Source organism: Marmota monax, unplaced genomic scaffold (genome assembly GCF_021218885.2).
Source record: "Marmota monax isolate L192 unplaced genomic scaffold, Marmota_monax_Labrador192_F-V1.1 WCK01_AAM20220418_F8-fsc00014, whole genome shotgun sequence".
NCBI classification, from domain to species: Eukaryota; Metazoa; Chordata; class Mammalia; order Rodentia; family Sciuridae; genus Marmota; species Marmota monax.
In genome coordinates, this window is record NW_026695222.1 from 30792870 (window position 1) to 30815575 (window position 22706).

The 22706-nt window shown below is 55.4% G+C and overlaps 1 protein-coding gene across 3 annotated transcripts in view; it reads left to right on the plus strand.

The window, feature by feature from the left end:
- Positions 1-22706, plus strand: part of Nfatc2 (nuclear factor of activated T cells 2) — a 115827-nt gene that overhangs the window by 5541 nt on the left and 87580 nt on the right. For 2 of the 3 annotated variants that reach the window (XM_046433359.2, XM_046433358.2), the window contains exons 2-3: positions 10962-11967; positions 16869-17040. In XM_046433359.2, the coding sequence (XP_046289315.1) occupies positions 10962-11967; positions 16869-17040 (1178 nt within the window). The remainder of the gene's footprint in view (positions 1-10961; positions 11968-16868; positions 17041-22706) is intronic. The other variant, XM_046433360.2, reaches the window with a different exon arrangement.

Genomic DNA, 22706 nt, shown 5'->3' on the forward strand with positions numbered 1-22706 from the left:
CCCTCCCTCAGCACTGCAGCCCGTCGCCAGACTGCACCCCCAGAGCAGCGGGGCCCCATTTGGAGCTGTGGTCTTGGCAGCCTCCAGCATGCCCTTGTGGGTGGCGTGTGCCCGTTCCCTCCTTATAGTTGATATGCCCAGAGTCACCTGTGTGCTGCCCACTCCCCTCGTGGGATTAGACTTGCTTTAGAATTTCCAGCAAAAACGAAGAGCACAAGGTGTGAGTGGGGGTCCGGCTGTGTGTCCATTTTTCTCTGTCTCATGGATGGTCGTGCATGCTCCCTGGGCCACCTGTACCTTTGTTCCCTCCAGTTGTGGGGACCACTGACTCGGCTTGCTGGAGCACCAGGTCTGAAATCAGAAGGTCCCGGCCTGACATTCCGCCTTCCTTGCTTTCCACCTGGGTGGCCTTGGCTTGGAGGAAGTGCCTGGCATCTGGCAAGCCTGTAATGTAGTTGCCAGAGAAATGGGTGAAAAATTGCAGAATCCCTTCTTAGAGATGTGCTGGTGGCGTGTGGAGTTGGCTCCCAGGCTTGCATTTTCTCATCTGTGAGGTGGGCCGGGGGTGACGGTGCCCTCCCTCCCTGTTGGGTCTACCTGGTGTTAGTGAGGTGGGTGATTCCCGTTCACAAGGGGCTCGGGAGTGTGGGACGGCAGCGGCGTGGTGATGAGCCTCTCCCTGTCCTGAGTTCTGTGCGGCCTGGGAGAGGAGAGAGGCCTCCTGCGCCCTGATGGACGCTGAGCTGTCAGAGCACACGGGCCAGGAACCGAGGGGCGCTGGCCAGATGGGAGCCGGCACCCTGAGGTGTCTTGGCCCTGCTTGGTTGCCCGCTCGCTTCTGACCTGGGGACTCGTCTGCTCCGACCTCAGTCCGGAACTCTGCTGGCTGTGATTGCTCCTTAATTGTCCAGATTGTGAGACAGGAAGGTTCTCCTTGCTGGGGCGGGGGATCTCCCAGGTGTCATACCCTGGCCCTGAGGGCTGCCGAGCCAGGGCTGGAGGGAGCAGCCCTGGAGATGCAGCGCCATGGGTGCGGGGGCTCCCCGTCCCGGGGGACTTCCTCCCTGCCCAGCACAGGAAGCCTCGCAGGCCCGGGCTGAGCTCGCCATGCAGGGCACAGATGCTCTCAGACAGCCCAGGGGATAGAGCCAGATCCACACTGGGCCCTTCTGGGTGGGGCGGGGTTGACCAGTCTCAGCCAGGACTGGTGCAAGTTCCCCAAACAAGAGGGCACCTTCGGCTTGACCCTGAACTTTCATTATGAGCTTTTGCCAAAATATGCAAAGTAGAGGTGATGGTATAATCAGCTCCCGGGCCCGACACCCACTTCAGCAGAGGGGATCCTAGTGGGGATGGACTCATTCCGTGTCTCAGCCCCCACGTCTTCTCCGCCCCACCCTCAGCTACTTTCAGTAAAATCCCAGGTGTCATAAAGTTTTATTAATAGATTAGGAGGTTTCTGTCTCTCAAAGATGAGACAAATGAAACACGGGGTCCCTCCGTCTCCTCAGGGGGCTTCTTCCAGGGCCAGCTTCCCCGCCACACCGAGATGCTCCGGGTGTGGCTCAAGTCCCTTGTATGGTGGAGGATTGCGTGAACCTCCCTGTGGATTTTAAATCCCCTCCAGGTCACTTGTGGTCCCTAATACAGTGTAAGTGCCACACAGACAGTTGTCACATTGGATTACTTAAGGAATAAGGATGAGGAAACTGTCTGTAGTATTCAGTCCGGTTTACCCCCCTGGATACTTTTGATTGATTTATTTTTTGGAGGTGGTTTCCTCCACAGAGGCTCAGCCCAGGGCCACGGAGACCCACCTGCATGCACCATTATTAAAACCAAGATCATCACCGAATATCCAGCTCCCCAGTGTTTCTGCTTCGTCTGTGAAGTATCTCTGTAGAGCTGGGTTGTTCCACCCGAGACCTAAATGACCCCCACACTGGGACTGGTCGATGTGACCCTGAATCTTGTGTCCTGTGGAAGTTCCCGCCCGGCTGTTGGCGGCTGCTTGTCGAGGAAGCAGGGTCATTTCCCCGCGCACTTCTTCGCCCTCTGGATCTTCCTGTGGCATCTCTGTGATGTCCTTTCACGTGTCCCTCTGTCCCCCTCGGTTCCTACAGACCTGCGTTTGGTTCTGAAGCCCTGTGCCTCGGCCCTTTAATGGTCTTTGTTGTTGTTTTTTCCCTCTGTAAAAGAAACACACCAAAGACCGGCTGCCAGCCACAGTCACAGCGGGGAGAGTGGCTTTTTCCCGAGTTGGCATTTGGGACCCTCCTCCTTTCTAATCAGAGGATTTGGGAAAAAGCATTTTTTTTTTTCAGCTGGGCCTGTTTTAGTTAATAAAATGCGTTCCCCATACGGATTTTAATTGAGTCATGCCTGGGTGAGCTTTCTGAAGGCAGGAAAGTGGCCCGCAAAGCTCAGGATTGGCAGAGGTCCTTATCACAGCAGACCTGCTTGGAAACCCACGCCTGCAGGCCCAGGGGTGTTCAGTGGGGCCGGGGCTTTGAGTCTGAGATGCGGGCAACAGTTCCTTGGGGCTAAGGGAAGGCGCTGTTGACCTGCACAGTCCCCAGAAGGTGCTCTGCAGGTCTCAGATCTGCAGTGGGTGACCTCACCTGGGTTCTGCTGCCAGAGTAGAAGGATTGTCTTAATGACCGGGGCTTGGCGGGCCGCTGATGAGTGTGCCCACCTCCGGGAACATGGCACTGGAATGAAAGCTCTTGGGGAGAAGTATAAATGAGAACCCGCCAGTCAGTAAGGTATTAATTTTAAGTCTCTGTCCCTGGCCAAGCACGACGTGGGCCCCACTGTCTCCAAAGGGGAAGTTTCCACTTGGATTTGAAGTTGATGAAATAAAAGTGGAAATCAGCTTTTCCGATGGTGCCAGGGGAATGGGAATCAATAAGGGTCACTGCTCCTGGAGGTGGCTGGAGCTGGGGAGGGCTGGCGCCCCGCTAGGTGGAGGATGAGGAGGTGTGTCCCTCCTGCAGGCCTTCACAGGCGGGCGCTTGCGTGGCCAGCCAGCTTCTGCAGGAGGATTATCTGAAGTCTATTTCTGGCCAGTTTTTCTGACCAGATCTTTCCTTCTCCTTTTGGAGAGGAAGCCACTTGAGTCCTCTTCTCTGTCCGTCTTTCACTGTCTGGTTACAAACACTCCCCGTCACGAGTGCCGCCCGAGTGGCTGTCTCCTTTAAGGATGGGGGAGGTGGATAAAGATGGTGTGTCCATCCAGAGGACCACTCCCCTGCAGTGACCAAGAAGTGCCCGCACACCATGGGGCCAGCCTAGCAAAGGGAGAGGGGCGTGTCCAGTGTGCGTTGTCAAGACCAGCCAAGCCCGGGTGATGGTGACCAGGTCCAGAGAGTTTCTGGCTGGGCAGGGCCCTGGGATTCCAGCTGTGTCCTTGACTATTTTTTTGACCTCTGGGTTGTCCTGTCCCCCATCCCTTCTCTGGCACAGAGGTACAGGCAGTGCCTGCCTCCCAGGATGGGGGTCAGCTGCAGGGAGAAGCCTCGGGGGCTCCTGGGGTCCCGCACAGTGGCTTCAGGATGAGGGTGCAGGAAGGTCTCTGGAGTTGTTGAAAGCAGGAGGCCCCAGGGTGGCTTTAAGCCAGCAAGAGACAGCCCTTCCCTCCAGGTTCCAAGGAGGCCATGAGACCTGGTGTCTCCCAGCTGGGGTGCTGGGGCCCTGCCCCCACCTCACAGTGACCTAGGGCCTGTGTGCCCCCGTCCCCTCCTGAGCAGGGCTGCAGCATGGGCCGCGTTTGGCCAGTGGCCCGCCAGCCGCGTCTGTGAGGTGGTTCTGGGCCTGTCCTGGTCCTGTGGGGGCGCCTGTCCCGTGGCAGTGACCTGGGAAGTGCCGCCCGGCTGCTGAGGCGGGCGGTCTGGCTGGGCAGGTCAGCAGCCAGAGCTGCCCCAGGTGGCCTTTTCCCAAGGCCCCCCTCGACACGACAGGAGACAGGACAGGGACGTCTACAGGACGGGACCTCTGCCCTCCCCGTTCTGACATTTCTGGGCCTCACTGATCTGGATGGAATTTCTCAGCTTTCAGACCTGAGTCTGTGTGTGTCACCTCGGAGCACAGGGCGTGACAACCTGAATTTCCGTCATTCTTAACGCACATGAGTCACCCATCTGGAATCCAGCTCCTGTGGCCTGTGCCTGGCAGAGCAGCAGCCGGGCTTGGGGGCTTCCTGGGAAGTTTGCAGAGTGACAGGTGACAGGTTTGTGACCTGGAAGCAGCCCGTGGCTTCTGGAGGAGGCTCTGATCGTGGGTGAGGAGCCCCCGCCTTCCTGCCCCGTGGTCCCGGCCGGCAGCCCCCGTGAGCAGGAGGCCGGGAGACCTGCCCGCGGCGGCCAGCTCCTTCCGCTATCTCTCCCCTGGCTGCAGGCCGCAGTGTCAGGCTGTGGATCCTCCTTGCTGCCATGGAGACAGACTGTGGTGTCTCCAAGCCAGGGCCGGGGACGCCGCCACCTCAGGGCGTGAGCCAGGGCAGGGGGCACCTGGGACACGGCCGGGCGGCCGGTGGTCACCCCAGGCCAGGCCCTGGTTCCTCTCCTCCTGTCATCCAAGCCCCCAGACACCATTGGACTTGGCCCCTCCCCCAGAGGGACAGGCGCCTCCTGCAGGTCCCCACCGGGTTTCTGTTGGGGTCAGTCTATTCTGCTTCCTGAAAACCCCGCGGGTCCTTCCCCAGAGGAGGCTCCCCGTTCCTTTCTCAGAAGCTCCTGTGGCTGGTTGGTTGTCCCCAGAGGCTGCCTCGTGTTGGCCTGGTTCTTCCTGAGGGTGGGCAGGAGGCCTCCTGGAGGAGAGGCCCTGGTGGAGGCCACCACGAGGGCCTGAATGAGACTTTTAAAATGACCCTCGACTCGATCCTCAGCCAGTGGAGGAACTGAGAATATCACAGAAGAAAGGAGTTGGTGTCCTGGGTTATGAGGGGCCCTGCAATTGTGAGGGCCCCCAGGGAGAACCTCCTTTCTCTGTTTCAGGGTTGGTTAAGGTGTTACCATCCAGGAAATGGCCTCTTTTATGAGAAGTGGGGTGGAGTAGTGTTTGGGACCGTAGAGGAGTCAGGTTGCCTAAGACTGAATCTTGGCTCAGCCACTAAAAAGCTGTGTGACTTTAGGCAGATTACTCACCCTCTCTGAGCCTCATTTTCCACGTTAAAATGGGGGAAACTATATTACATGCTTCATAGAATTCTGGTGAGAGAAGCCTGTTAATGTGGTAGAGGAGTGCAGTGGTTCTTGGTACACAATAAAAGGTTTACGTGTTGGCTCTTATCACTTCTGTTATTACAAGTAGCTCACTGAGTCACCAAGGCTTTGGTAGGATTGAGTTGGTGCCCAGGTGGCCTGGGGAGGTGAGGAGGGAGCCGAAGGCTCTCTTCACCCACCCCCCACACTTTCTGAAGGTCAGCAGAATCTGAGATGAAAAGGAGAATTCCCCGGAGTGCTGACCAATCCGTTTTATTTTTGTAAAAATTTCTTCCTTTTTTGAAGGAAGATCGGGGCTAGCACATGTCACACTTTCAAGTCATAAAACAGGGTCACTGTCGCAGGAAAGGGCAGAATTTCCGCTTCTTTCCATAATAACAAAGGTCCAGTCTGCCTGTTTACCCAGCGTCCTCCCGCGTGCTGGGAGCTCGGGGGCCAGGTGAGCTGTGGGTGGGCTGCGTGGCCCCTGTCACCCCTGAGAATGTGGAGTGCCCTCCCCTGGCAGGAGGGGCGGGGTGGCGCTGGCCCTGAGGCTGCGCTGTGCCCTTGGCTGTGGCATCTGAACCCCCCCGAGCAGATCTCTTGCTGATGAGCCGCTGGCCTGGCCTTCCCAGAAATCTTGTTCTGCAGTTTTGGGGAGTGTTCAGGGTTCTCCCCAAAAGTTCACAGGGTCTAGATTTTTTGATAAGCACCCAGGAACCTGACAGGAAAGAGGGGTGATAATGATGAGAACTTCCAGGTAGCTGCTGCAGAAATGAGCTACCTGCTGAGGCTGGCGGCTCCCTCCCGAGTCACGCTGGCTGGCGGGTGGGCGCTGTGGGCTGAGGCCTCCAATGTCTGGGCCTCTGCCCGGTGGGGCTGTGTGTGGCTGTGCTCAGCTGGGGCGGCTCTGCCTTCCGGGAGGCATCTGGCAGTGCCCTCAGTGGGAGGGCCAAGGAGGCCACCGCTGGCCTTGGGGGGTAGAGGCCAGGGATGCTGTTGGAGGCCACAGGAGCCCACAGCAGAACACGACCCAGCGCCCACTGCCCGTAGTTCGGAGGTCGAGTATCCCCGGCTGGGGTGGGTGCACTGCGGCTGCCTGGGGTCAGCTGAGGCCTTTGGGCACTTTAATTCATCTCTCTGTGTCTCAGTCTTGTCTCTATAAAAGGGGGACAGACTGTACCCCCTCACATAGGGTTGGGGGATTAGATAATCCACCCACGGAGTGTGCCTTCCGCAGCGCCTGTGAGTTCTCCGTTATCACCGTGGCCGCCAGGACCCCGCCCCCCTTCAGAAAGCCCACAGTCCAGGGGAGACAGGAGAGTGACTCCCGAGATGGACTTCAGTCTGGGACCCTGCAGATCTGGGAGCATGAAGACCTGCCTCGTGCAGCTTGGGGAGCAGGGGGCCTGCAGGAGGAGGTGGCTCAAGTTGAGCTGTGCAGGGCAGGAGGCATGGAAGGGCATGCTGGCAAGAGGAACAGCCCGTGCAAAGCCATGAAGGTACAGAAGACCCGGGAGGCCACCTGACCTCACATCACTGCGTCCACCTCTTCCTGCCTTTTGGCACCCATGTCTTGGGGGCGGGCCAGGTAGCTCCCATGGCAGGTGAGATGGTTTTAGGTGGGGACGCTGCCCACGATCGAACTGTGTCCTTTCTGGTGCTATTTTCTCTTTTGAACTCATCAGGAGTGGGGTCTCGGTTATGGGGCCTGAACGCAGGTGGACTTCATGGGGTGGTGGGAACGGGTCACTTCTCAATCATGGTGGCAGTACAAGGGGGCTAACACTGGACAAAGCTCGTGGGCCCTATGCTCAACATCTGCACGCTCCCGTCAACACCTGTATATATGTGAGACCTCAGTAAACAGAACGTGGGCAGGGCGGCTGCCAAAACTGGCCCCCGAGTCTTGCTTGAATTGGGTAACTTCTATTTTTGTTGTACTTTTACCCTGCCTGCCGTTTATGGAGGTGACACCGATTTTCCATTTGTGGTAGCAGTATGAAGTTTCCTTTTAAAATACGGCAGAATTAATATGCGAATGAATTTAAATAGAAATATCAAGTCAGTAATATCTTCTGGGGTTGCAAGGGTTCCGGCGTCTCGTGAGGACCCGGGGTGGTTCTGAGCGACAGCCAGCTCCTGCAGGGGGTGGGCGCAGGGACGGCCGTGCCAGGGTGCCGCAGCCCCAGGAGAAATCCCGGCTACTTCAGGAAATATTTCACTGATGCGCTGGTTGTGAGACTTGCTGTCCAAAACCCAGAGGACCCAGAGCCGGTGGTTATTAATTACCGCCGTCCTCCCCGCCTGCCGCTCAAATTCAGTCTTGGGGAGAGGGGAGGCAAAAAGACAGCAAGACTCTGCCGCGGGGATTAATTAAAACCAGTGCAAATGCTCGACACTTCAGAGCGCAGTAAAGCCTGCTGTTTGGCTGTTTCTCCGGGCTCCCGGGGAGTGCCGGTGTGCTTTGTGCCTGCATTTCACAGCAGCCCGGGTGTTTCTGATAAGCTGCAGTTTTTTCTGATGAGGCCAGAATTTCTGCTCAGAGGCTCTTCGTGCTTGGTTTTGCTGGTTTGCAGAGCGGTGGACTCTCAGGGTGTGGTTGGACATGGATTTGGCGCTGATCTTCCCCTTGATTACAGATTTCTGCTCTCTTACCTGCCAGGAAGGCATGTGCGAGTGTGCGAGTGTGTGTGTGTGTGTGTGTGCGCGCGCGCGCGCCTGCACATGTGTGTGAGCAGGCCTGCGTGTGTGTGCACAAGTTCAAACACAAGTTCACCCTGGTTGCAACTTCCAAGAACTCCAGACCCCACAGACTCTAGCTAGAAAAATCAGAGGGCCTCAGAGCCCGACGTGACAGAGGAGATGGATTCCGTTTCACACCACTTGGTTCTAAATGAGGAGCTCGAGGCCGAGAGTGGGTGGGGGACTTTTCCAAAGTCACCCAGCTAGGTAGTGGCAAAGCAGGACTTGATTCTCAGTTTCCTGCTTCGTAAGCCAGGGTTCCGTTGCCACATATGATGTTCTGTCCCCTCCCCCTCCCCCAGCCCGCAAAGTAACATCTTTAAAATGCTGGGGCATTGTATTCCTTTTCTGTACATAATGCAGAGGTAGGAAAGTCTCCTTTCTGCTGTGCCTCCATCCCTGGTTACTTAGCCTCTTCCTGCGGGAAGTCATTGCTACCTGTAACTTCCAGAATGCACACTTCATTTTGCACAGATAAGAGTGTCCCTGTGGGATCAATATCTAAGAGTGGCACTGCTAAGTCCCCAGGGCATGTGTGCTTGGAGTTCTGACAGATATTACTCAATCATCCTCTCTAGACGAGGGTGCTGCTGTCTGTCTTTTGGTTTGGATATTAGCATCTTGAGTTCCAGTGTCCCACAGAGGATTTTTTGAACTTCAGTCAGCTGATAATTTTTTTTTTTTGAGCCCCTGCTTTGTGGCAGGTCCCATCTGGGTGCTCGAGATAGAGTGTGGGGCAAGAGAACCCTCATGGCATTTACTGATTGGTTGGGGGCAGGCAGATGATGATAAGATGACCCCACAGTTATCTCACTAGAACTTGGAACAGTGCAGGGTAGGCGGTGGGGACCTCCGAGAGGCCTGAGCCAGTCAAGAAGCCAGGAAGCTCTGAGAGCCCGTGGCACTTTGGTGGAGCTTGTGGGCCTCAGTGAGCTTTGGATGTGTGGAGAAGGGGTGAGGAGCGTTGTCAAGGCTGAGGGAACTGCACATGCAAAGGTCCTGGGGTGGGAAGGAAAGAGGTGCTTCCCACAAAGTCCAGTTTAGCTGGTGTCTGGAGAGAGGAGGGACTAGGAGATCCCCGGCCAGGCTGGCCTAATTGAAGCCATTCACCTGTACCCCGAGAGCTGTGGGAAGCCATTTTGGGACTTTTACCTGAAGTGGAGTCACCAACAGACCCTCTGAGATCAGTTCAGCTAAGCTAGACTGCACTTCCTCCAGGGTGACCCCAAAAGGGCACAAGGAGGTTGAGGATCCCTTGAGTGTCCACGCTCGCTCCCCAGCATGAGCTAGGCTGGCAGCTTCAGGAGGAGGTCCCACCGCTGGCCGAACACCATTCCCTCTTCATCTGTTCTCTCCACCACTCCACAAATGTTTGTGGAGGGCCGGCCAGTGCCAGGCACTGTGGTAGGAGCTTGGCAAACAGCACGGAGCCACAACAGACACGGTCCAGCCCTGGCAGAGCCTAGTGTCCAGGGCAGGGTCGCAGACTTCCACAAAGGGCCAGATAGTAAATATTGTAGGCCCCGTGGTCTGTATGGCCACAACTCTGAGCTTGGGTGCCCCCCCCACCCCAGCCCCAGGCCCCGTGTAAATGAGCCAGCGTGGCTGTGTTCCAATAAAACTTTATTCACGGACGCAGACCGTGGGCCAGATTTGGCTTGTGGGCCCTAGTTGGCCTCTCTTGGTTTAGCAGGATGAATTCCCCAAACAGAGAGGTGTCTGGTGTGATGTGAGCTGGTAGAAGGTGCCAGTGGAGAAGAGGTGGCAGGTGAGGGGGTGGAGATGATCTTGCCGATGGTCAAGGCAGATGCTGGCTGAGCCGATACATAAAGGAATCCAGGGAAGCCGCCCGGGAAGGTCTCCGGGGAGGAGCTGTGCGTCCAGTGCTCTGAGTCAGGCACTGCTTGACAACAGACGCTGACAGCCGACAGACAGCCGGGCTGCTGCCGAGTCAGCGTGGGGAAAATAGCTTAGGGCCTGTCTACAGGGTCAGGGGAGGCCTTCACGGAAGGGTTTCTAGAATGGACGTTTCAGAAGCTGTGGCCTGGAGACCAGACTGTAGGGGGACAGGGAAGGCATGGGGAGACCAGAGGAGGTGACCCCAGAGTTCAGGGGGGAGCAGAGCGGGGCTTGGACCAGGGTGGGCATGATGGGTGGGGGGACGTTTGAGTTTGGTTTGTGTGTTGGCAGCAGAGCACTGAGGATCTGCTGAGGGCTGGTACGGGGGCAGAGCCCAGGAGCCCAGGCTGACCCTAGTCCCTGGTGGAGACGGTGGAGCTGGGGGGCCTTGGAGGGGTAGTGGGGTGAGGGGTGGTGGGACAAGCAGGTCCCCCACACAGGAACCTCCCACCTAGTGGGTGCTCTGAGCTGTGCAGGGTGCCATGTGGAGGGCGCAGGTCAGTGAGACAGGATGTCTGTCAAGGGGGGTTCAGGCTTGGAATTAAGCGACAGTGTGAGGTGGGGAATGGGCATCCCTAGGTGACCGGGACAGATAACACGGCTCTGTTCCTGGTTCTGAACCGGCCACTTCTTGTGCTCGGTGGGATCACCTAGGGTTCAGATGCAGAGCTCTGAGGGGCACGAAATCTGCTTAATGGGTCCTAACCGGCAATGACACCATATAGCCCTAGGAGGCTCAGCGCATCCTGGGTAGCAGGGTGTCATTTCAGTGGGGGGGTGGGTGCTATGAATGTGGTGGGAGACGATCGCATTTCTTCTAAGGTTTCCACTGGAACCACCGCCTGGAGCATCAGCCCTGCTGGTCTTCCAGTCATGGCCACGCTGGGTCTGGAGCCAACCCTACCCTGCACTCAAGAGGTCCCTCTCTCTTCAGGGGATTTGGGGCGGATGGCCTCACCTCCTGGTGTGGCTGCACTGCTCTAGCCAGTGGTTTGGTGTGGGCGGGGTGCTGAACAGAATGAAGTGACAGGAGGCGACCCAGCCTGTGATTGGTGGCTCGACATGGGACTTCTGTTTTAGAGGCTTATAAGACCCTCCTCCCCCTTCTCTTTCCAGAAGAACCGAATGCACATAAGGTCGCCAGCCCACACTCCGGAATCTACCCCGATGATGTCCCGGACTATGGCCCCAAGCCCTACAGCCCCCTGGCCAGTTTCCCGGGCGAGCCCCCCGGCCGGTTCGGAGAGCCGGGTAGGGTCGGGCCCCCGAACTTTCTGAGCCCGGCCAAGCCAGCGGGGGCCTCGGGCCTGAGCCCTCGGATCGAGATCACTCCGTCCCACGAACTGATGCAGGCAGGGGGGTCCCTCCGCGCCAGGGACTGCGCCCTGCCGGTGGAGCCGCCGGCGGCCGGCCCGAGGTTCACGCTGCCCGTGCCCGGCTTCGAGGGCTACCGCGAGCCGCTTTGCTTGAGCCCCGCTAGCAGCGGCTCCTCTGCCAGCTTCATTTCCGACACCTTCTCCCCCTACACCTCGCCCTGCGTCTCGCCCAATAACGGCGCGCCCGACGACCTGTGTCCGCAGTTTCAAAACATCCCTGCTCATTATTCCCCCAGAACCTCGCCAATAATGTCACCTCGAACCAGCCTCGCCGACGACAGCTGCCTGGGCCGCCACTCGCCCGTGCCCCGTCCGGCCTCGCGCTCCTCGTCGCCCGGCGCCAAGCGGAGGCACTCGTGCGCCGAGGCCCTGGTCGCCCCGCGGCCCGCAGCCTCGCCCCAGCGCTCGCGCAGCCCCTCGCCGCAGCCCTCGCACGCGGCGCCCCGGGACGGCGCTCCCCCGGCCGCGCTCGGCCCCGCGGGGCCCGCCGTGCTCATGGACGCGCTCAGCAGCCTCGCCGCGGACTCGCCCTGCGGGATCCCCCCCAAGATGTGGAAGACCAGCCCGGACCCCGCGCCCGTGGCGGCCGCCCCGGCCAAGGCCGGCCTGCCCCGCCACATCTACCCGGCCGTGGAGTTCCTGGGGCCCTGCGAGCAGGAGGAGCGCAGGAACTCGGCCCCCGAGTCCATCCTGCTGGTGTCGCCCACCTGGCCCAAGCAGCTGGTGCCGGCCATTCCCATCTGCAGGTGAGCGGGGCTCGAGGGTGGTCGGTCCCCGAGGGTGGTCCGTCCCTAGCGCGGCTGAGCTGGGTCGGGTGTTGGGGGCTGTGGGCATGCAATCCGGAGCCAGGCGGAGTGGACCTAAATCCTGGCTCTGCCACTTGCCAGCCTTGAGGCGCTGAGACGGAAGTTGAATTCCCAGCCCCAGTTTCCCCATCTGTAAAGTGGGAGTAATCGGTTCAAGGCCCACCAGCCGTGGTGACGAAGGTGCAGCCATGTCACACTGTGCTCACTCAGGTGGCCCCTCACTCACATATTCAAAACTATTTATTAGCCGGGTGCAGGGGCCCAGAGACTGGGGAGGCACAGGCAGGAGGATGGAAAGCTCAAAGCCAGCCTCAGCACTTAGCAAGGCCCTGAGCAATTAAGTGAGACCCTGTCTCAAAATACAACATAAAACAGGTCTGGGATGTGGCTCAGTGGTTAAGCACCCCTGGGTTCAATCACCCGGGTGCTATTTATCAGATACCTACTGTGTGCAAACTACTAGACAGAAGATTTCTACCTTTATGGAGCTGACACTCGGGGGGCACAGAGCAAGCTTTCCTATGGAAGCCCCCTCATCTCAACAGGAGCCAGTGTTCCTCAGCGTTTGTCACAGGCTCAGTATCATGGAAGCCCTGGAAGAAGTCAAGTGCCACCATCCTCAAGGGGCTTAAGATCTTGGTAGGCTGAAGAGATGCATATAGAGATCAGCATATGGCTCTGGGATCCCTGGGGACTGAAATTGAGCCCCAGCTCTGCCCTTCTGCCCCTGTGTGATCCTGGGTATCTCTGTTCTGCTAGGCTATTGCTGTGTCAGTGGCAGACATTGCTAATCAATCTCCACCTTCTCACTGAGTACCTTTTGATGCTATGCCCAGATCAGACATCACTAATCAATCAGGACCCCTGATATATATATATATATATATATATATATATATATATATATATATATATATATATATATATTTTTTTTTTTAGAGAGAGAGACAGAATTTTTTTAATATTTATTTTTTAGTTTTCGGTGGACACACATCTTTTTTTTTATTTTTATATGGTGCTGAGAATCGAACCCAGCGCCCTGCGCATGCCAGGCGAGCACGCTACTGCTTGAGCCACATCCCTAGCCCCAGACCCCTAATACTTTTACTGAGCCCTTTCTGGCCTTGGTTCATTCCCAGTGATATAAGGATAATTATGGTACCTACCTAATAGGGTCTTTTTCAAGGGCTAGGTAAAATGACACTCGTCCAACTCTTGGCATAGAGCCAACACAAAGTAAGCGCTCAGAAAGGAGCTGCTGCTGCTATTCAGGAAATGTTATTCTTATAAGTCAGGCGTTTCCTCTTTGAAAAGCCTTGTGCTAGGAGATTGAGCTCACTGTAGGCTTTAGAGTACTGATGGTGACATTGATAGCTACCAACATTCAGAGTAAGGACAATGACATTGATAACCACCCACATTTAAGGGTGCCTGCCATGTGTCAGCACAATTCTAAGGACCCGATTATTTCACGTAATTCTCACGTGAACCTGGTTTGGTATTATTTGGCTTTTTTTTTTTTTTTTTATCTTCATTTGGATGTTAAAGAAAAGGAGGTGCTGGGTGTGGTGGCCTATAGCTCTAATCCCAGCAGCTCAGGAGGCTGAGGCAGGAGGATTGCAGGTTGAGGTCAGCCTCAGCAACTTAGAGAGGCCCTAAGTAACTTAGTGAGGCCCTGTCTCAAAAAACAAAAAGGGCTGGAGATGTGGCTCAGTGGTTAGGCACTCCAGACCAAAAAAAAAGGAGGAGGTGACAGGCGAGGGCAGAGAGTCCTCTCTCTGCTCTGTCTGTGGGGTGGGGTGCAGGACTGAAAGGCTCATGCTGTCACGGTTGTCCCTGTGGCTTTCAAACTGAGATTTGTGTTAGCAAATGGAAACCTTTTGGTTTTCCCAAATAAAAGAATGAGATGAAAGTCACGGTGGGTAAAGGTAGAGCTGGGGTTTTGTTTATTTATTTATTTATTTGTTTATGCTCCGTGGTTCTGGGATGAACGCAGGGCCCCATGCATGCTGGTAAGCCTCGGCCACAGAGCCACCCCACCCTGGCAGAGCTGTTTTGATTGACGCGGGGATGAGGGTGGCTAAGGACCCTGCCCACGTGGCTTTGCTCAGTCCTACACCCAACCAAAACTGACCACAGGGAGCGTGCCGTGTGGCTTTCCTCCAAAGCAGGCTCTGCGGATGGCAGGGCCACAGTGGGTCACTTGGTGTTTCCTGGAAGAGAAGTCCGGGTTCAGCAGTTTCCCAGGGGCCCCTGCAGGCCTTCTCAGGGCCTTCAAGTGGGCAGAGTGTGCGATGATTTCAAGGGCCATGTGGTGACAGCGTCCTGCGTTCTGTGCCTGAAGATTTCCAGGGCCACTTTAGGAAATGCCTGAAGGCCAGGCCCTGGTACAGACAGAAACTTGGGCTCACAGCAGTGAAGTGACACGTGCACCGTTACCAGACAGTTAGTGACTGAGTTGGGAACTGGAACCTGGGATCCCTGATGCTGGTTTCCCTGCTACAGATTGGTTTCCAAACCACGACTTTATTTATGGCCCAGAGAGGGAGGAGCTTGGATATGGAATGTGAACTGATAGGCCTGAGACCTGATTGTTTGTAAAACCCTTCCTTTCCATCTCTGCAGCCTGATCAGAGGCTCTGAGGGTCAGAGTCCTTTAGTCCCGAGCAACACCCCATTTGTTCCAGCCAATGAGACATTTGCAAAAATGTTCCGTGGGATGGAGAGAATGGAGCATTCAGGGAGAAGCTCATGGTGACCTTGGTCTCAGGAGGACAGCTGAGGACAGGTCAGAGGAGACCTGGGATTGAAAGGCAGGAGGGCAGGCCGACTCCAGAGGTCCACTTCTTAGGAGTCTGTGTCAGTGTCAGACCCTATTTCAGAATTATTAAGTGGAACTTGTGGATATTCCAGTGAATCTTAGATATTAATGTAGGACTAAAGGGATTTTTTTTGGTCTTATTTTGCAAACTTTAAAACATTCCCACTTGCGTACATGATGGCAGTTAGTAAGAGTGTCCGACATGTGTGGCCTGGTGGCTCCATGCAGAAGCTTGGCAGCCTCTTAGTTTTGTCACAAGGTGGAAATAAAGGTCCTTTGGACACCCTAACACTGAGGGTAATGAGGCCCAGGGGGCATCTGGGTAGGAGGAAGGCGGGGAGGCTTTCTTGCATAGAACGGGGCAGCGCTAAGTTGGAGTGTATGTTTCGGCTGGGCTCTGGCACTGAAGGAGGCCGTGGGGGTGTGCTCCAAATCTGCCCTTCTCCCCTGGGGACTGTGATGGCAGAGGAGGGAGGAACTGGCTTCACTGCAGGTGCTTAACTAAGTCCTCTGCTAATGCCAGCTTCTCACAGCCCTAAGCTAAGTGGGAAAGAATACGCCGATCAGTTTAAGGATTTCTGCCCTGCAGGAGGAATCGGGACACAGGGGCACAAATCATGGCCTTGGCAGCTCCAAGACTGCAAATGTATTCAGGCCTCCTTTGAAATAAAGGTGTGCATTTGTTCAGTCACCTACCTGCCCATCCACACCTGCATCCTCCACCCACCACTACAGATTCACAGATCAATGTGATATCAAATGTCCCATGATCTAGAGACTTGCCATAAATGAGAGTGTCTTGGATTTATTTTAAATAAATTAGCAAGGTAAGAAGCATCGAGCCCTGATGTCTTGGCCTTGGAGTCAGGAGACTGGAATCGGAGCCTCGTCCTAGTCCTGCTCCGTGATCTTGGAGAAGCGCCTTCGTGTTCTCTGAGATGGAAGGAATGTTCTAGCCGATCTTCAAGACCTTGGTCAGCTCTTTAGTGATGCCATTCTGCACATCCGTCAAGTGCTATTGTCGGTCTTGAGACTCTGTAAGAAAATGAAACTTAAGGCATTGCCCACAAAGACCTCCCCGGTGACGTCTGTATGGCTGCTGCCATGTCCACGGCAGAGGGTCTCCTGGAGATAACTGCTTGACTCATACGATATGTGACGGGAAAGGCGATTACAGCCAGCGTTGATCAGCACCTTTTGTGTCACGCTCTTTATGTGATCTCCACGTCCCCACTTTGCAAGTGAGGACCCTAAGGTCTAGGGCAGCGGAGGCTCCGAGTTAGGGCTGGAGGTGTAGCTGGGATTTGAACTGGGTTGTAACTCCAGTCCTGTTACTGAGGCTCACCCCCCACGTAATATCAGGGCGTCTCTGTGGTCCGAGGACCCATTCCTCACTGACCTCATAAGTAGTGACCATGGCCGGAAATGGCCTCTTCCCCAAGTGTACTTTTACTTGAGCTCATCATGGGTAGAAGGAGGAGCTGAGAGAACTCTCAGCTGCTGGCCACCATGTGCGCCACCTGATTCTGGAGACCGCGAATAAGGGAGGTGAAGTTCTGGCTTAAAGTCCCAGGGCACGTGCGTGACATGTGTGGCTCTCCTGATTGCCACTTAAATGTGCTTTCTCCTACGTCACCCTCTGAAAAAGGAATGCATCTTTGCAAAGGGGTGTTTTTGAGAGGTGGGAGGTGCTGTTCTTCAAAGTCCCCAGAGGAGAAGCAGTGACAGCAATGAGGAGCGTGGTTAGAAACAGAACTAACATAGGATGCTGTCGGCCTCATGCATTGAGAGGCTGGTCACAGTGTCCTCATCAGGATGGACAAGAAAGCAAAGGAAAAGCTCTGTGTCCTAATATCCGCTGTCATGTCTGAGCAGCACGTGGCCCTTCAAATGCTGTTTTAATTCATAATCCACCGGATTCAGTTTTCAGGGGGAAAAAAAAGGGGCCATTTATGTTTATTGTACAAGGGGATTGATTCTGGTTTACCGTGCACGTGACCGATTGCTTTTCTTCCTCCAGCATCCCAGTGACCGCGTCCCTTCCGCCCCTCGAGTGGCCACTCTCCAATCAGTCGGGCTCCTATGAGCTGCAGATTGAGGTGCAGCCCAAGCCACATCACCGGGCCCACTATGAGACGGAGGGCAGCCGAGGGGCTGTCAAAGCCCCCACAGGAGGCCACCCTGTGGTTCAGGTACGGACTCGCATTCTCCTGCCTTTGCCTCCTGCGTGTGTCCCCAGGTGGTTCGCTTCTGCCGAGCCGCTGCTGTGGCTGTGAGGCCGACATGCACCCGGGTCTCAGACTCTTGCTCTCGCGAGGGGCGAGAAACTTGAGGTTGGATCGCTGTCAGACGCTTGGCTGGCCCACAGGGGCCAAGAGGAAACCTTCCTGAGCTAGGTAAAAGGGATCCTCTCGCGGGGAGAAGTCTTCCCTTTTTCTTCTGAGTGAGAAGCAGTTAGAGCTTTGGAGAGGTTTGTGTTGGCAGAAGGTTCCTGGTGTCGTCATCTTGAGTATCAGATGTGAGTCTATCAAGGAAAAATAATTTATGCTTGAAAAATTCCAAAAAAAAAAAGGAAGAATTAAGACGACATTCTCTAAAGTGACGGTTGCTAGTGTTTTGATGGATTGCTGTTGTCTTCTTTCCTATTCGCAACCTCTGGGACCGTGTGTCTACATGCTTGATGCTGAGCGAACCTGTAGTTGGTAATGATTTAAAAACTTTACAACCATGAGAGCATTTCCCTTTTTTTTTTTTCCTAATTAGTATCCTTTATGTCTGTGGTTTTCAATCTGATTTTTCTTTTCCCCTCAAGTAAGTATAGACCTGTTTTCTTTTTCCTCCAAAAGAATTAGAGTTGAAATAGTCTTAATTATATAGTCTGGTTAACCAGGGTCTACAACTGGTGCCCACCAACCAGCTGAGTTAACCAGAATCTTCGATATATTTAAATTAATGTCACTATTTTTTTTTTTTTTTTTTGATTTGCCTTAAAGTGGAAATATTCTATGACAGGAAGTTGGTTCTTCATGTACAGTGTGGAGAGCACCCTGAGAGCTGTTCTTAAAACACACAGGTTCTTGAGCCTGCAGAGCTGCTTAATTAGAATCTGTAACAAGAGTCAGGTGCAGTGGCGCTCGCCTGTAATCCCGGCAGCTTGGGAGGCTGAGACAGGAGGATCGTGAGTTCAAAGCCAGCCTCAGCAAAAGCGAGGTGCTGAGCAACTCAGTGAGACCCTGTCTCTAAATAAATACAAAATAGGGCTGGGGGTGGGGCTCGGTGGGCGAGTGTCCCTGAGTTCAATCCCCAGTACCCCCTCCCCTCCCCCCCAAAAAAAGGAAAGAGAGAAACTGTAATAGGAATAGAGCCCAGACAGACAGACAGATGACAGAAGCCCCCAGACTAAGACTCTTCATAGACTCCTGGGCAGTGTGCTCTGGCTACGGACTTGTGTGACAGTGAGAAGAACTTACAGACCCTGGAGCTGCTCTTCCTAAGTCTGATGCTGCCGCGTCTTGGAGGCTGATCCCGGGCCTCGATGTCCTTCCTCAGAGGAGTCTGTCTTTCCTCGTGTTTGTGTGTTGGTGTGGGGGCTCTCTCCTTTGGGATAACAGCACAGAGCAGAGTTGTAGAGCTTGGATCTTGCTCTCCCCCGAGGGCACTCGGTGGTTCCCGCATCACCTTGAACTTGTATCAGCTGGTTTGCTCCGTGTTCATGTGGACGTGGGGCAGGCCCATGGCTTCTAGCCGAGTAGGGACTCAACGCTGCGTACTCTCCTGCGTGGGTCTCGGCCAGGGCCGGCTCTTCCGCACTTTGGTCCTTTGCGTGGTTTCTGTGGCGGGAAGGCTAGTCTGCTTCAGAGCCTCCCGACCACTGGTGATCTAGGGTCACCTTCTTCAGCGGGGACCCCTGGTCCTGCAGGCTGCTCTGACATGTGTATTCGAGTCAGTGCTTCTGTGGTCACACTGAGAGAACCTCATTCAGGGCAGATCAGGGGAAGGGGAATATCTGAGAGGTTCCTGGACGTCACATAGAACCAGAGCGGGAGATCCGGTAGAGGTCTGTTGGCTCAGCCCATCCGTTCGACAAGCGGCTGCTTCCCAGAAGTACTTGTGGAGCACACACTGTGTTTGTGCCTTATACGGTCTTGCTGCTGAAGGAAGAAAAAGAAGTTGTGGTCTCCCATGGAACTCTTGGTCTGAATAATTCTGCAAACGGTAGGGTTATGAGCTGCAGCAGGTAGCATGAAGAAAAAGTGCATGGAGCTTTGGGCACGTAAAACAGAGGCGTTAATGCAATGGAGGGAAGAACATCAGTTAAGAGTCTCTGGGGAAGAGACTGGGCTGTGGATGCATGTGGCAGCAGCATGTGCAAATGCCCAGGGGCAGAGGGAAATAGACCACACCAGAGGAACTTGAGGATTCCAGTGTAACTGGAGCATTAAGGGCCAGAGGGGAGGGAAGAGAAGTGGCAAGGGGCAGAGCAGGCAAGGCCAGGGCCATGGAGGAGACCAGGAGAGACACATGGTCTGATTCAGGCTCTGAAGACCCACTCTGACTGCTTCACAGGGATGAACGCTGGGAGGCTCTTTCCAAGGCTCCAGGCTGTGTGCTACGCTCATCCACTGATTATGCTACAAATGTTTGTTGAGCACCTACTATGGATCAGATGCAGTGCTAGATTCTGGGGGTTGGTATGAACAAAACAGCCAGAGAGCGCTTTTATTTTTATTTTTTTCCGTGAAGTCGGGGAGTAACCCTGGGCTTCCCATGTGCTGGGCAAGTGGTGTCCCACTGAGCTGCACCTCCAGCCCCAGCAGCCAGAAATTCTCACCCTCACGAGCCACAAGATGACAAGAAGTCCTCAGAGAGCAGTCACCATGTGGGAGGCCGTCTTCTGAGTGACGTGCATGTGTCGACTTACCCAGTCCTCCCTGGAGCTGCCCCACGCAGGCCCTGGTTAGAAGGGTGGGGTGGGCAGCTTGTCCCTGGTCAGAGGGGCGGGAGCATGGCTCACAGCTTCCTGACCGGCTCCGACTCCCCGCAGGCAGCCCCCCCTGACGTCTGACCGGTGTGCAGACAGCAGGTAGATGATAGCCCCTGCCCTTTGGCAGCCCTCCATCCCTGCACCTTCACATGCTGCCCACTTCTAGCCGGCCACCAGCCCTCGGGGGCCCAAGTCCTGCTTCTCGGGGAGATTCCATTAGCAGCATGCCACCCACCGGCCCAGGGTGCAGGGCAGGGGTGGTTGTGCCAGTGCCCTGTGGCTCTGTCACTCTGCTGGGAGTGACAAGGGCCGGGTTTTAGCAGGGCTTTTGCACCATACATCGGGGACTGGGGCCATGGAAAGTTCTAGAGAAGAGAACAGGCTGGGTGCACAGTTCAAAAGATGCCCGCCCTCTGCATCTGAAGTTCGTGATCTCCCAAGGACTCGTCTCCCTCCTGGCCTATAACTTTGGAAACCCGTGTATGCTCTAAAAATTTGTAGTCATATCTTCAAAAGATTTCTTTTAAGAAAATCACTTCATGGAGTGCGTTCTCTTCAAATTGAAATGTGCTAGTTTTTGTTGGGTTTGGTTTTTAGCATAGGAAGTCAGTTTTAAAGGAAACGTCTTTGAAAAATGAAGAGGGGACTTGGGGATGGCTGCGGCTCTTCACCTTGAAGTGGGAGTGACAGCCCTGCCTGGACTCTGGGCCACCCTCTCTGTCCTCGAGGGGCAGCGTAGCCCCGAGTGTCCCTTGCTGGTGCTTCTGTGGCTGCTGTCTGGGGCTCCCCGCCCTCTGGATCCCCGCTGTGCCTCTTCTCTCCTTGGTGACTGGTCCCCACCCTTCTCCCTTTTATCTGTCACATTGTAGAACTTCACTTTTTTTTTTTCCTTCACATGATTAGTGGTTTTAAGCTTCTCTTTATATAAGAAGGAAATGAGCTGAGACCGTGTCATTCTTTCTCTCTCTAAACATGAAATTGAAAATGTTCCCCATGGGCCGCGCTCGGCTGTTCTTTTTTCCCCTCTTTTTCCGAGCACCCCTTGGTTTTGGATGGAAGTTTGATCTAAAACCTTAAATGCTTTTAGCTCTCATGACTCAGTCAGGGTGAGTGTGGAGGACCTGCCGTGTGGCCGGCACTGTGAGGTGGACAGAGCACCTGCCCTGGTGGAGCTCAGGGGCTGCTACGCGGGTACACCAGGGTGCCTGGGTGTCACTGAACCTAGGGTGCTTCAGGGAGGCCCGAGACTGGGTGAAAGTGACCTGGAATGGGTTTGCTGGCCGACACCTGGGCTCAAGGGAAGATGTGACAGCTGATTAGGGGCCCATCCGGTGGATTCACAACTTGGGGTGACCGCCTCAACAAGACCCGTCAAGAGATGATACTTGGAAGGCCTACTTTCAAAGGATGGTCTCGCTGAGGAGGTGACTCGCCAGCTGGGACCTGACACAGGTGATCCAGCCCACAGAGAGAGATGAATGGTGTCCCCCTGCCTCTGTCCACCTGTGTCTTTGGGTGGAGAGTGGCCTGCACAGCACAGCGCAAGCAAAGGCCCTGAGGCAGGGAAGAGCTGTGTCTGGGGAACCGCAGGGCCTGTCCTTGCAGTGCAGACCAGAGGTGGTGGTTGGTGGGCTCAGCTGCACCCTAGGCCCGGGCCCCCCTGCTCCATCATCCGAGGGCTCAAGGACTTTGTACACCTTCAGTGGTAGGCGACCTCAGTCTAGAGGCAGGGGACTGAGGAGAGAACCACAGAAGACACTGGGTAAACAGGCTCATAACCCGGTGGGCTCCGGGGTACTGGGCGATGAAAGGAAGTGACCGAATTGGCCACACGGGGGGCAATGGGGAGCGGTGGGCAGCAGGGCATATCAGTATATGCCTCATCTCAAGGGGGTGTCGCTGTTCAGTCCCTGTGGGCTGTGCTCCAAATACCCTCAAGTTCATGTCCTCTGGAGTTAATAAAAAATGTGCCACTTCAAGGTTTTTCAGAAAGAAAGGGAGGTACGAGACAGGTTCTATTTGTAGGACTTTTAAGCAATATCCAGTCCGGGAAGGTCCACTCTCGCAGTTCCTCTTGTACAGCTGTCAATCTCATGAGCTAGAAGGAGCCTGGAGTTCTTTCTGGGGAGTTCTTACTTCACTGGCCAGATGGGTCTGTGGGTACCAAATGCAAAAGGGAACCCGGATTCACCTCCAAAGAGCCTTCGTGTTCGTGCTCCGGGACAGGGTGTGGTCAGTGGGGCTCTGGTAGACAGACCTTCATTCAGAGCCGCTCTTCAGGGTCGGGCTTCGAATGTCCCACAGCTCTTCAGCTTCTGGGATGTGATAATAGCCCAGCGGAGGGCGGCCTGGGTAACACCATTGTCACCCCATCCTTTCCGGCCACCTCCAAGCCCCGAAAGCACAGTCTGCAGGGCAGAGGGTGGTCTGTTGGTCTTCCTCCGTCCTTCTCCTGGCCTCTCCCACTCTGGGGCGTTTGCACCGAAGGAGTGAGAGGGACGGTCCCTTCAGGCAGTGAACAGTCCGAGTTCGACACACTGAGTCCTGGCACTGACCTCTGGGATGATGCTCGACTCTGAACAGATGTTGAGATTGTGGAGGACCTGCCTCTCTCTCCGGGCAGCAGTGGTGAGCGGTGCCAGGTGAGGAGTGGCCGCACACCTGTCCAGGCTACTGCCTCCCAGCAGCCTGGGAAAGTGGCCGGGCGTAAAATGGACTTCGGGACGCCCAGGGCCCTCCTATGGACTCCAGCTTTTGAACGACCCACGGCCACTTTAAGCGCCATCTGGGAAGGGGCAGAGGCGAGCTGACAGGACTCTTTCTTTCCAAGGCGAAGCTGGACCTTGGGGGAGTGTCCTGCTCAGGCTGCTGGCC